Source organism: Amphiura filiformis, chromosome 16, assembly GCF_039555335.1.
Source record: "Amphiura filiformis chromosome 16, Afil_fr2py, whole genome shotgun sequence".
NCBI classification, from domain to species: Eukaryota; Metazoa; Echinodermata; class Ophiuroidea; order Amphilepidida; family Amphiuridae; genus Amphiura; species Amphiura filiformis.
Genome location: NC_092643.1, coordinates 9,031,870 through 9,046,146, shown reverse-complemented (window position 1 = coordinate 9,046,146; position 14,277 = coordinate 9,031,870). Strand labels below are relative to the sequence as shown.

Genomic DNA, 14,277 nt, shown 5'->3' with positions numbered 1-14,277 from the left:
CCAACACCAACAGTAATCTTATATTATATCACAAAAAAAATTTTGTTGACTTGGTGCTAATGCAGTCAATGTTTTCAATGTTTTTATTTCAATGTCAATGTTCAATGTTTTTGAACATCGCAATAGCTTTATTATGGGTATTATATGCTTGATAGAATCAGACCGTCTCGTCACAATAGGATCGATGACTCTTGAAGATTATAGTTTCAAAACATTTCACTCATGTTCTATCTCAGATCTAGTTGTTGTGCGGTACAGCTATAAATCATTACAATCATGTTCTTGTACCTTAGTGTCTTGTTTTGCATTGTGGTTTGAAAATTAATTAAAATAAGTTACAATCAAAATGTAGATATCATCTCTTCCCACTTCCAGTGACCCGACATTGCTCTTACGAACTCTTATCCTCATGCTTGGTGGCTATTGTTTTTGGAGCAATATTGTTTCTTTATAACCCTGCGGGGCAACCTTGAGCAATTTTGTTTTTTAGCAATATTGTTGTTTACATGCTCTGATCTCTATATTGAAAAGACCGCGGTCAGCCTGGCCAGTTGCTCTGCCGATTGATGGTACACGCTGACCGCCACTGACTCCAGGTGAGCGGAACATGTTGGTTTTGCAATTTCACCGCGTAATCTGAATTTCCCACTTCAAATCGCAATTAATGTCCAAAATACAGTTAGTCCAATCATGCTGTTTTCTCCAAATAAACTTCGTCCAACTATGTTGGTCCAAAAGATATTTCGTCCACACATACTTTGGTCCATCAAAAATTTGCTTCATGGTCCAACTAATTTTGGCTTAATAGGACAATTTTTCTGTTGGCTTAAAATATAAATTATGAACCCAAATAAAAATATGGTTGGCCGAAACTCAGTGGGACTCAAGTACTTTGAATTAAAATCCATTGGACCTGTGACGGGACCGAGCGGCTAGGTACGTAGCAAGTGGTTTAATTGGTGGTTTGCCGGAGCTGGAATCCGGCTACGCACTGGAGGAGACTGTGATGGACCACAAAGAAATCTACGGTGATACCTTGTTTTTACTTCCAACTGGTACTTATTTATTCTTAGCACTACTACACTATAACATTCTACTGGTTCTCAGTCTACTACTATCTTCAAAACCAATAGTCATCACACGTGCTAATCAACAACAGGCTGTTAAGATCTGTCAAGGAAGGCAGCAGTACAACAAGTGAACACGAGCTACTGCGCCAGCAATAGTAGTACACGGGAGTGAATAACCAGCTAACGGACCAACAGAGATCGATCGAGCAACTTATCCCAGATCCATTGATAACAAACAGGCAAGCAAACAACAGCAGAACAACAGGCTGTTGCAGAACAATAACAGAACAGGCTGTTGATATAAAGAGAAAAATAAAGACATTTAATATAATAACCTACTTAATATCTACGCACATTATGATATAACATTGCAACACGAGTGCCTGAATGACTTGCTGAACAATCTGTGTGTAACTCCTTGCTAAACTTTTTGTTAACTCCCCATCGAAGACTCATTGAATCCTACACAGAGTGCAACCGGCGTCACCTCTCTGAAGCGTGCATTCTCTCCGAACTCCATATTGTGAAAACTCCCCATGTATAACTCTCCTTTTTGGTAACTCTCCATATATAACTCTCCTTAGTAATGACTGTCCAGCAGACGCGCACCCATGGTCACTATTGAGCATTATACATTATGTTGCAATATTACAAATATATTTATTACTGAGAAACATAGATAATAAATAATTACTTTGAGTACCTGCTAATTGTGCACCATGTTAAAAGCACTATGATATACCTCGGCTATCATTAGTCACTCCACAAAGAAATAATAAAATGACCTAATTTTGGTTCATGTGTGAATTTCCCCACAACATGATATAGTCTAAACCAACTCGCTCAACAACTCTACAAAGAAAATCAAAACTCGCCAACACACGACTCTCTTGGCATGTGGTCACTTTTGAAATAGAGCAATTTGCAACAATTGACATAAGTGCACAGTATTTTATAGCAAGGGTTCATTTTTATAACACACAATGTTAATAAAGCATGTAAAAGTATTCTGTGCTACATGTTTAATATATCAAAACATTGTTAATGAGTTACCTTTCTTTTGCAATGTACTACTAATTAGTGAAGGCCTACTGGGCTCACACATAAACAATTACTATTTTAATAACTTCCAAATAGAGGACCTACATATTTGGTTGAAAATAAAAGAAATAAATGGTAACTCACATGAACTCGACTGATACCTCGACTTCAAAAACTCACATTTTAGAATTATAATTATTTTTGGTGCATGAGTTAAAATCACAACAATGGGCGAGCAATCACTTAATTAGGAGCATCTGACATAATATAAACTAAGTACAAACATTCAATCTATTTTATACATCCTACACAATGACCCAATGCTTTGTATGACAAACCGTACTTGTATGTGTGCCGCGGCAGGCATGTACCGTGCCCTATGACCTATTGCCTACGTGACAAATTGTAAAATATCAATTTCCAAAATGAAGACGATCTAGAAAATGACGAAGTTTACGGCCAATCACCCATGTCTTACTCTAACGAAGTTAACATCATGATAGATACACATTAGTGATGACCCTTACACGCAAATTAGCCCCTGACATTATGTCAACAAAGAGGATTTTGAACCCAAACTCGAGATGGTCATGTCAAAAATACGTTTTGTTTACATGCCATTTGAATGCAGATCTGAATGCAAAACACGCACCAGAAAAACATTAATTTCTATAATTTGAGAGCACTTAAACACACACCAGCGGGCTCATCATGTGCTATGAATGTTTGTTTACTCAAATCTTAACTCATATTTTATAAATACCTGAATCCCCAGCACTGTTTTAGTGATAAATATCACTCGTTTCCGGGTGTTTACACACAATTCATGAAATCGCCAATCTCTGCTTTCCCCGGATTACGTCATTCCTCATGCAATTAGGAAGCACGCCAATCAGGGCGGCCCATTATCAGTTAATTGATTGATTGATAATGACGTAATGCAGAAACTAATTTAAAGGCGCACTACGTGATTTGGATAGTAAAATTAAAGGATACTATTTAACAATATTTCGAATCCCGTCACAGACCAATAGTTTTTGGAGGAAGTGTTATTTTTCCCTTTCTGATTTTGCAGGGCGTTGGCGACCAAGACGCACAATAATCTTTGCTAGTTGGGATGCTGAAGAGTATCAGCTTCAAGGTTCTACTGAGTATGTTGAGGTAATTTACAATTAATTTAACCTGAACTGTTATTCACTCAAGGTTTTCAAGATTAAATTTTCTACGGAAGCGTGTAAGTGCCACGACATAGTGGGACCGTGTATCCATTGTGGTATCATGTGTCTTGACAAGTAGACATTTTACCGTATTTATTAAATATATTTGTCAGAACCGGTACTCCTAGCTTAAAGTTCATGTCAATTTTGAATTTGACAGTATAAACTTGTTGTAGAGGTTTGCCTTTTTTTCGAAGCATTAGGCTTACATCATCATCGTTAATCGTCCAAGACCACGTAGTGACCCCACTCTGCCTCCAACTCTTGTTATCACCTTGGGCTGCAGTGGGTGCACTGAGAGCGGAGCAAAATTAAAAAATGGATTCGTAGCATCGTATTTGTGCAGTTTTTTACTAAAGAGACCATATTACCCATGCCTAATTGTTAATGTTTTACACGTTTGAAGAGGTCTACCAATTGCTGTATTACTGCATAATCCAACATTGTAATGTATCACTGTGAGAGGCTTCACTCTTTAAGACGTCCCGAAAGATTCCATTTTTTATTCACTGAAAGATTCCGTTTTTATAATCGGTCGCCGAAATATGTAAACTCACCGAAAGACCCACTGCCCGAGGTACTCCAATATCAAGTTCATATAGGGCACTCTCGTCTCTTGGTGCAAAATGAGCCGGGTTTTTTACTGCTTACAGCTAATAGTAAATGGTAAAGGTACATTTGAATTGCATAAAAAATATCTAAACTACTGAATTTGATGTTACTTTTTCCCATAGGAGTTCCAAAGCTCACTAGCAGATCGTGCGGTAGCCTACATCAATGTAGATCTGTCACTAGTAGGAAACTATTCCTTATATGCTCGAGGTACTCCACTTTTGTATCAAGCCATTTTTGCAGCTACTAAAAAGGTAGTCTCTCCTTTCTTTTTTTTCAGTTTGGTCACAGACGTTAGAAAAACTAAAGTTACATTAAAGCATTTCATCGTTTTAATAGGGACGTATAAGCGAAATCAGAGGCGTAGATTCTGAACATAATAGCCCACACATTGGGCCAGCATATATACGTAGTTTTTCCTTGCAATTTCCCATTGTAACAATGCGATCAGTGGCGTAACCAGACATTTGCATTGGGGTGGGGGGTAAGCCGGGACAAACATAATAAATGAGGGGACAAGCATTGTTTATACTGTTTGGGGTTGTAAGCGCGTCAACACCCTCGTCGCACTGGGCGACACGGGGTGTCTTAGGAGTCTTGGGATATGCTTGGAATGTGCCCCGGAACAGTGGCGTTGATTTCTTTTTGACATGGGGGGATGGGGTTGGAAAAATTGTCTTGAAGTAAAGTGAAATAAAGTGGCGACAAAAGTAATTTATTGTACAAATTCCCGGCGAAGCGCGCAAAAAATTTTGGCATATTAAATCTAAACTGTACAAAAGTGCAATAAATTCATGCGAAGCGCGCAAAAATTGGGTTTTTTTTAGGTTAAAATGACCAAATATGAGGTTGATTAATAATTCTCGGAAGTAGGCCTACTTACAGGCTTCCGCCTCGTGCCCCCCCCCCCCGCTAGTTACACCACTGGCTGGGATCTTGGCCGAGCAATTTTCTGCTCAATTTGTCTGTACATTTCTTCTCAATGTTTTGCCGCACTGAGCTGCAATTTGTTGACCTTTTTGCATTTGCTTGAACTTTCACTAGTTATATTCCTTGGTTCCAACGCAAAAGTGTTTTTCGAAAATGATTTTTCACAATACCTTCAAAACAATAGTTACTGATGCAAAGTCTAGTTATCATGGTTATTATCCTTAATTTATGAATACACATTTAGGTTGCAGATCCAGACGGTACTGCCGATTCTCTTTACGATAGCTGGCTAGCTAAATCAGCTCCTGGTGCCGATAAACCTAGGTAAGGATATACACAATGGGATTGGGTCAACTCTCCTGGTGCCGCATGCCGATAAACCCAGGTAAGGACATGCCTGCCTACACATTTAATAGGATCGGGTCAAATCATCTCCTGGTGCCGATAAACCCAGGTAAGGACATGTTGGGATTGAGTAAATTCTAGGTAAGGATATGCCTACCTACACATTGGGATCGGGTCAAATCATCCCCTGGTGCCGATAAACCCAGGTAAGGACATGCCTGCCTACACATTTAATAGGATCGGGTCAAATAATCTCCTGGTGCCGATAAACCCAGGTAAGGACATGTTGGGATTGAGTAAATTCTAGGTAAGGATATGCCTACCTACACATTGGGATCGGGTCAAATCATACCCTGGTGCCGATAAACCCAGGTAAGGACATGTCTGCCTACACCATGGACGAAAAAGATAACAGACCGCGTACAAGCAAAGTCTCAGCATCACCCGATAATGAGGGCCGATTGTTCCACGAAATGCGACAGGCGAAACTGCTACGCACCTACCGTGTATTTTTACGGTCTATCGCGTAATCGCGAAGGCACGCAACGCTCTATCGCGTATACGCGAAGGCACACAGTGCGCTGGCGTGATTGTTAGATACGACACGATCGAACAATCAGCCCTCATGAATATGCGAGAATTCACTGCATACACTGCACGGGGACTTTGACTGTTGATAGGGCCTAGGCTACATGGTCTATAGACATTTTCAAATCAAGATCGAAAAACCGCAGTATTTATTCAGTAAGCTAGGGGATCAAATTAGTGCACAATGAATCAAGCGGAATCGCGTACCCTTTTGAGTGAAAATACAACGTGTTTAGCCAAAATCAACATGAGTCATCACGGAGAAATATTTTATAAAGGTATTTAACTAACACTTCTACTATTTGGCACTTTACAATGTGACAGTAAAAGAAAGAAAAATGCAAATGTTTGTCGTCTGCGGCACATTTGATTTGGTCTTCGTGTGGTCTTCGCAATATAAATATCAATCTCTTGCACAAACCATACCCAACGCTTGATCGTGTCTTGTCTAGTTTGCGTATGAGGTCCTGTCAACCAGACCAAAAATGCCGTACTGCGCAGGTCAGCAACCAATCACGCCGCGCCGTTGTCCAGGACGTCAGACGCAAACTAGTCTTTTTAATTCGGTCTTCATATATATCGGGATTGGGTAAAATCCTGGTGCCAATTACCCCGATAAACCTATGTAAGGACATGCCTCCTGCACAATGGATTGGGTCAACTCTCCTGGTGCCGATAATCCCAGGTATGATACGTTTACGTACACATTGGTATTGGGCAAATCACTTCCTGCTGCCGATAAACCCAGGTGACGATATATCCGTCTACACGTTGGGATTGAATAAATTCTAGGTAAGAATATGTCTACCTACACATTGGGATTGGGTCAAATCAGCTCCTGCTGCCGATAAACCCAGGTGACGATATGTCCGTCTACACGTTGGGATTGAGTAAATTCTAGGTAAGAATATGTCTACCTACACATTGGGATCGGGTCAAATCATCCCCTGGTGCCGATAAACCCAGGTAAGGACATGCCTGCCTACACATTTAATAGGATTGGGTCAAATCATCCCCTGGTGCCGATAAACCCAGGTAAGGACATGCCTGCCTACACATTTAATAGGATTGGGTCAAATAATCTCCTGGTGCCGATAAACCCAGGTAAGGACATGTTGGGATTGAGTAAATTCTAGGTAAGGACATGCCTACCTACACATTGGGATTGGATCAAATCATCCCCTGGTGCCGATAAACCCAGGTAAGGACATGTTGGGATTGAGTAAATTCTAGGTAAGGATATGCCTGCCTACACATTGGGATCGGGTCAAATCATCTCCTGGTGCCGATAAACCCAGGTAAGGACATGCCTGCCTACACATTTAATAGGATCGGGTCAAATCATCCCCTGGTGCCGATAAACCCAGGTAAGGACATGCCTGCCTACACATTTAATAGGATCAGGTCAAATAATCTCCTGGTGCCTATAAACCCAGGTAAGGACATGTTGGGATTGAGTAAATTCTAGGTAAGGATATGCCTACCTACACATTGGGATCGGGTCAAATCATCCCCTGGTGCCGATAAACCCAGGTAAGGACATGTTGGGATTGAGTAAATTCTAGGTAAGGATATGTCTACCTACACATTGGGATTGGGTCAAATCAGCTCCTGGTGCCTATAAACCCAGGTAAGGACATGTTGGGATTGAGTAAATTCTAGGTAAGGATATGTCTACCTACACATTGGGATTGGGTCAAATCAGCTCCTGGTGCCTATAAACCCAGGTAAGGACACCCTACCTACTGTACCTACACACTGGAATTTTGTCAAGATTAAGGTGAATTACCAATTCAGGGACCTCTATCATATCATGAAGAAGGCTATTGGTTCCAAATGTCTAACTATATCAAGCATCAACATGACCACTGACTAACAATAATTCAAAATCATGGACTTCGTTTTATACAGTGTTGCAGACCTGGGCACGGGATCTGATTTCGAGCCATTTGTGTACCGGATTGGCGTGTCTGCGCTAGATATGACGTATTCATATGATTGGAAGGTATGTTACACAGTGTCATCGCCCCGATATCTTCATGGCAGAAATCGCCATGGTAGGTTAAATCCTCAGCCACGCATGGCCATTTTGTTCCGACCTTTGAGACGCATAATGAGCCGGAGGGACATGACTAAGGGTACTGACAATAGCCCAGTAATTGATTTCTTTGTGTGTGAGTATGCTTGTATACGCCATTGAGGTCAATGGTCATTTTTAGAGTTCAAGACGCACGCTTCTTTCTCAATTCTCAAGCTAATGACTATCATATCCTTTCAACACACATGTTCAAGTGCAAGGATCTAAATATGGCTTCTTTAGAACAAAAAATTACGGGAGATATTCATCATTTTCTACCCCGGGCTCCAAAGATTTATCGTCTAATATCAAATCGCGCATAGCACATTCACGTGTATCGATCCCGGGTATTTATTTTAGTATCTCTGCTGTACCAAGTAATTATTAGCCAGGCGGTGTCGGTGTGTGTTATTTCCTTGTTTAAAGGCGAATAGTTCGATTGCATCACACGATGAACTTCACGTGAAATTATATCGAGTGGTTTGGATTTTAGTAACAAAAATATACATCTGGTCCCATCAGTACCCAAGCGTGTGTCCGCCCGGACCGACTGGTTAAACAATAAAACAAAGACCATTCACATAGTTGCTTTCGGTTGAATCGTTGCTGCAAGGTAATCAATTCCCGGGAATTAATTTTTTTTTAGGTAATCCCGCAAATATCTTCAGCATATCTGACATTACCTTTGACTTGCGTACTTGCAATTCTTCAATATCAATATCATATGCCGGATACAACCTACTTTGAATCGGTTTGTTTTTTGAGAGCCAACAACCTTTAACATGCAGTCTACTTGAACGGCTCTTTCCAGAACCATCGTATTTTTACATTCTTTTGTTTGTTTGTTTATTTCTTCTTTATACTGGGTCCATATTCAGGGGAAAATTTAAGTATTCCCCTGTTCTTCCATATGGCCCAGTCTTCTTTCAAAGACCTTTACCCGGGTTCTTGTGCAGTATTGTGGATATACCTAAGCGACAATCTTCCCGTTTGTAGTTCAAGATAGTCCATTATGAATGCTCTGTATATACTTTCCTCGAATCAGTAATTTAGCAAAAATCAGCATTTTTTACTTTATACTTTAACTATAAACAAAATCTGAGGGGGTCAGGTGGGGGGCCCTCCTTGATATGGTATGGAGTGACCCTAATCATGAATATCAGTATGTGGAGCAGTCAGTAATAGTAATGATGTTTCGTCATATCTTAAAATAGTATCCTCTTAGTCTTGTCTTGTCTTGTCTTGATGAATACTGCCTAACACCCCTTTGCAGGAGTCACTCAAGCAGGTTTAGGTGGGCGCGTATAGTGCTATTTGATGCTATTCTTCTTCCGTGTTGTTATACAATTTGTTGACTGCTGATTTGAACTTTTGTTTCTCTTCTATGGTAGTAATTTCTTTGGGCAGGTTATTCCAATCAATCAGTGTTCTTGGAATGAATGATTGTTTATAACAGTTTTTATTTGCTTGAATTGGTGTGAAGTTTCTTGAGTTTGGTGAAGTTAGTCTAGTTGACCGTTGGACCGGACGCAGGATATTTCGAGTTGGTATGGCAAGGCATAGATTTTAAAATCTATGGGCAAGGTGACCCCCAATAGCCTGATTAAATAGATTAAGACGGGCTACTTTCCTACGTGTAGCCAAGTCAGGCCAGTTGAGGTCTTTTTTCATCTTGGTGACGCTGTTGGTTGTCTCCAACCTGAAGGTTGTCTTTTAGGCTCCCCTATATATCTTCATGAACTCAAGTGACTTCGCATAAATTGGATGCAACTTATGAATTTAAATAACATTGCTTATTAACTTCGATCGGTCAACCCTTCATCATGTTTATATTTCAGAAAATTAAATATTATCCCGTCTATCATAGCAGCTACGAGACATTTTATTGCGTAAAAACATTTGTCGATTCTAATTTCTTACGCTCGCAAGCAGTAGCTCAAGTGTGGGCGGAAGTTGGGCGTCATCTTGGAGATGCCGTTGTACTGCCAATGGATACAAGGGAATATGGAATTCGACTGAGGCAAGCCATGGATGCGATAAGGGAATTATACGCGGATAAAATGGAACAGCAAGACATATATTTTGGTAAATAACATAAATGTATAATGCCGGACAATGGGAGATTGCAATGATTGCAATTACAATGATTATTGATTACAATCTGCCCGTACAATGTTTTTAATGTTGTAATCCGATGAAACCGCAACACGGATCGGTTGTTTTTAAGAAAAGGTGAACACTGATGGCGCTATTTATCTTAAATCGTGTTTTCAACTTTACAAGGGGTAGACACTTGTATAATGGCAATGAAATTTTCAAAAAATTGTTTATCATGAAATGTAATAACTCATATTATTTGGCGAATTTCAATTTAAAATATATGTAAATAGCGCCCTCAATTTGCACACAAGTACACAGTTTATAGAATAAGAATTGCCACAAAAAGACAAAAAGTTTAAAATAACTAAAAAATATATGTGTATATTAGTGTGATAGCTGTTGGTATATTGTAAAGATCTAGAATTGAGAATTATGCAATGTTTTGTTAGCAACATTAATAAATGATCACATCAAACAACTTAAGCGTGGGCGCGGATTTATTACAATTATCTGTACCATTCGGAAGGCATAAATGATCTGCTTCCATTCATTTTTGTCACATGTGCGGCCATTGATGGCCGGCTATATGCTTGCACTGTTAAACAATGTCAACTGAAATTATGGGCTTTTACTCCATACAGATGATATTTACTCAGCTTTAGATAATTTCACATCAGCAACAGAACGCTTCCAGACAGAAATGGACCAAGTTAACAAGGATAAGTAAGATACTGTATATTCTTAGGCCATCTTAATTTAATAGTTTGCCTCTAAGCCTTTCCCCAAGTTGAAAACCTAATGCGGGATGTGATATTTTTATGTGGTGGGAAAAAAATGACATTTACTCAATCCAACGGGAATAACGCCGCGCAAAAATCGGGCGAATTTACTAGACCCAATGCGCGCGTGGGCATTGAGACTATTAGATTAAGATGGCTTTTTTATTTGCAGCGTTATTTCCCCTTAATGTATACAAAGTACTGTTGCTAGTGATATCGAAATGGCTTTTTGTACAATTTCAAGGAAAATGGAAGGCGTTACTCACATTTTTGTAGCTCATGTAGAGGACCTTACAGAGCGTTCTTCTCAAAGAAAGAGGTGAAGACATAGTAAGCCATACAAACGTTCTAGCCGTGCAGGCGGTGGTGGAAGCGATATCGCAATTTTTGACGTCGCCATTGGATTAACACATAATCATGAAATCTTCACAAACAATTCTAAATTTGTTATGTGGTGTCAAAGCAAAATTATCTTACTCTAAAACCGTTGGGGTACGACAATGTACCACACTGTACGTATGTTATTTTTCAATTTATAAATGCTAACCGTGTATTTTGAATGGGGCTGTCAGCCTTGTATTTTCGCCAGCCTCGAACGTCACGTGTCGCGTGACTTATGCCGCCTGTAGCCGTGGGCATAAATAATCGGACGCAGACATTCACAAGTCCGCTATTACTGATCATGTTACCTCTACCAATCATTTCATTGTTTAGGAGGACTCAAAAGTTGCAGCTGATGATATAATGTGACTAAAAGAAGCCATCCGCCGAAGAGGAAAACACACTCTAAACGAAGACGAGGGAGGCTATAATTCACTCAATTATCTCTATAATATCTTTGACCAACTCAACACGCCCTCTACAGCGGTTCCCATTCCCGAAGCAGTCGGTGTGATGGGTTGCCTGTCTGATGAAACGTCACTAAAAACTATGTTAACAGTGATTTGCTCTATGTGCGGGGGGGGGGGCTGTGTTTAGTTTCTATAATAATTATTATAAGGCCTACATTTATTTGTCATTCCTTTCTTTTCCTTTCTCTGTACTTATTCTTTCCTTGCTAAAGTATCACTCCCTCTACTTATATCCCGTCCCTTCTCCATCCCCTCTTACTTTTTGTCCCCTCTCATTCCTATCATTTTCCTTACCTTTCTATTTATTTACTTCTATTTATTTATTTCTCTTCATTTCTTCCTCTTTCTCTCTTCCTCCAGTCCCCCTCTCATTCTTCATATCCCCTCCTTCATTCTCCTTCTTAAAATAAAATAAAATGTCAATTTGTGAAACAACTTTTATATCTATGTATACGTAGCTATTACCATTATACAGTACTATAGACAAACAGACATGGCAGCCTTGATGTGTAATCATTCAGCAAGCGCATTCAATTGATTTAAATGAAGCACCTAAAGTCAGTGGGGTGACAACGAACTGTACATCAGCGGCTAATGTGTGCCTTTTGTGCTTACAGAAGGGTTTTATGGTAACAAAAGGTACTTTTCGTTGCAGTAGGCGCTTTCATGCGACTTTCGTTTGATCACTTATTGACAGTAGCCTGCTAGGTAACGCGACTTTCGTTTGATCACTTATTGACAGTAGCCTGCTAGGTAAAGCGTTAATACACTGTCGGGTCAGCTTACCGATTTAATGGCGGAAGCCCTTTGTCCCAAACAAAAGGTACCTTTCGATGAATAGCTTGTCAGATTTCAAATCGGCACAAGTGAACAATGCGTTACATAATCTATTGCTTCTCCATCTTTAATAGCTCCATGGTAATACCACACTGTGTATTCATGTGTTTTACTTCCATGGTCTATGGACATGGTACTGCAAAATTCTTGATTTAATATGTGGTGTTTGTCAATCATGTTTGAATGAGAATGGATAGCTACTGTTTTATAGTAGGTGGGTATTCAGGTTATGGGTTGGTAGTAGATTTTTGTATAGGTATAGGTTTAAGGTATTTCATAGCACAGACCATCTATATGGTCTATGATTAGGCCTATAGGCAGGTATATGGCTATTGTGGCTTACAAAATCATCCATCCATGGGTACATTCGCGAGTTGATTTTGACAAAATTGGTAGTCGGAATTGAAAAATGGCGCAATCAAAACCGAAATTCTGACAAAACATATAGCTTTTAAGCTAAATATGATGTGCTTTAGAAAGTTGAGAAATATCTTTCGTTAGCGAATTATGTTACTTTGAAAAGCAAAAACGTGGGGCAAGTTGAAGCCTGTAAAAATTGAAAATCTTGCATTAGAAGCATAAATTTCACACCCAAGTTTAACATCAGGGTTTGAAAAAAATATACAGTACCAAGCATTATAGTTTTCTTCTGACATTTATTGCTTTTCATTTGGCCGAGAAAATTAATTTTACATTGAAAAGGTGTAACTCAGAATTTTGCTCATTTCATCAACACCAAATTCGATCGTTTGTATTGCCTCATTAAATGACTGAGTGAGCCTTGTACAACAATAGCCATCGGTTGACTAGAGATCTGAGTGTACCATACAATAAATTATATTGCTTGGAAATACATTTTCGTTTGAATAAACCTTGTCATGTTTGTCTTTCAACTGAATTTGAAAACAAACATTTTCATTTTTTTTTAAATATGCGATTTTTAAATGCCATTTCATTCATTACAGCCAATTAGAAGTACGAAACGTGAACGATCGATTAATGAATTTAGAGAGAAGTTTCATCGATCCGTTGGGTCTCCCAGATCGTAAATATCTCAGGTAAGCCTCGAGATCAAAATGAAATTCTTGTCCACATTTTGTTATAAGTTGGGTGCCACAGACATACTTCACCTTTGGGTTGGGTACAACATACAGTAAATTGATCTTGATCAAAATGGTCTCAAAATGTTTTCATATTAAGAAAAATTGGTTTTTACTATGTGCGACATTTTGCTACCTAGCTATGTAACGCGGAAAATACATCAACATAAATTGGATTCAACGGGCAGCAACTTTTAATTACACCTAATAAATATTCACTTCATTTTATAGACATGTGGTTTTTGCACCAAGTGAACACGATCAGTATTCGTCGTCTGCTTTTCCTGGACTTGTGGACGCCATGTTTGAAATTGACAGTGATCCTCGCCCCGAAGAGAGATGGGATGTAGTGAGACAACAGATGGCCGTTATTGCCTACACAATTCAATCGGCTGCCTATGCTCTTCTCGGTGTCGCATGCATATGAAGAGCTGAGATGGGCTTACATCCACCTCTGGCCGAAATTGAGTTATTGGCAGACTATTATAGTGTGGGTAAAAATACACATTTTGGTGGTTGTTTGACCTTCATATCACATTCCCTTCCGAAGATATCGGACATTTTTCCTTTCGGGAATCTTCGGAAATTTCCGGACATCTGGACTGAAAATGAACATAAAATTTTATGAAAATAGCTTTCTATTAAGGGAAGGGGTATGAACGTTTGGACAGTATTTATTGTGGGACATTAGAGCATATCAGACATATCGAATTGCATTCTGAATACGAAG

At 39.4% G+C, this 14,277-nt stretch overlaps 1 protein-coding gene across 1 annotated transcript in view; it reads left to right on the top strand.

The window, feature by feature from the left end:
* LOC140135514 (putative N-acetylated-alpha-linked acidic dipeptidase) overlaps positions 1–14,277 on the top strand; it is a 28,824-nt gene extending 14,547 nt beyond the window's left edge. Inside the window, exons 11-18 of the mRNA XM_072157040.1 lie at positions 3,187–3,272; positions 4,063–4,194; positions 5,115–5,194; positions 7,715–7,808; positions 9,719–9,965; positions 10,622–10,703; positions 13,413–13,505; positions 13,779–14,277. Coding sequence (XP_072013141.1) covers positions 3,187–3,272; positions 4,063–4,194; positions 5,115–5,194; positions 7,715–7,808; positions 9,719–9,965; positions 10,622–10,703; positions 13,413–13,505; positions 13,779–13,974 — 1,010 coding nt within the window. The 3' untranslated portion in view covers positions 13,975–14,277. The remainder of the gene's footprint in view (positions 1–3,186; positions 3,273–4,062; positions 4,195–5,114; positions 5,195–7,714; positions 7,809–9,718; positions 9,966–10,621; positions 10,704–13,412; positions 13,506–13,778) is intronic.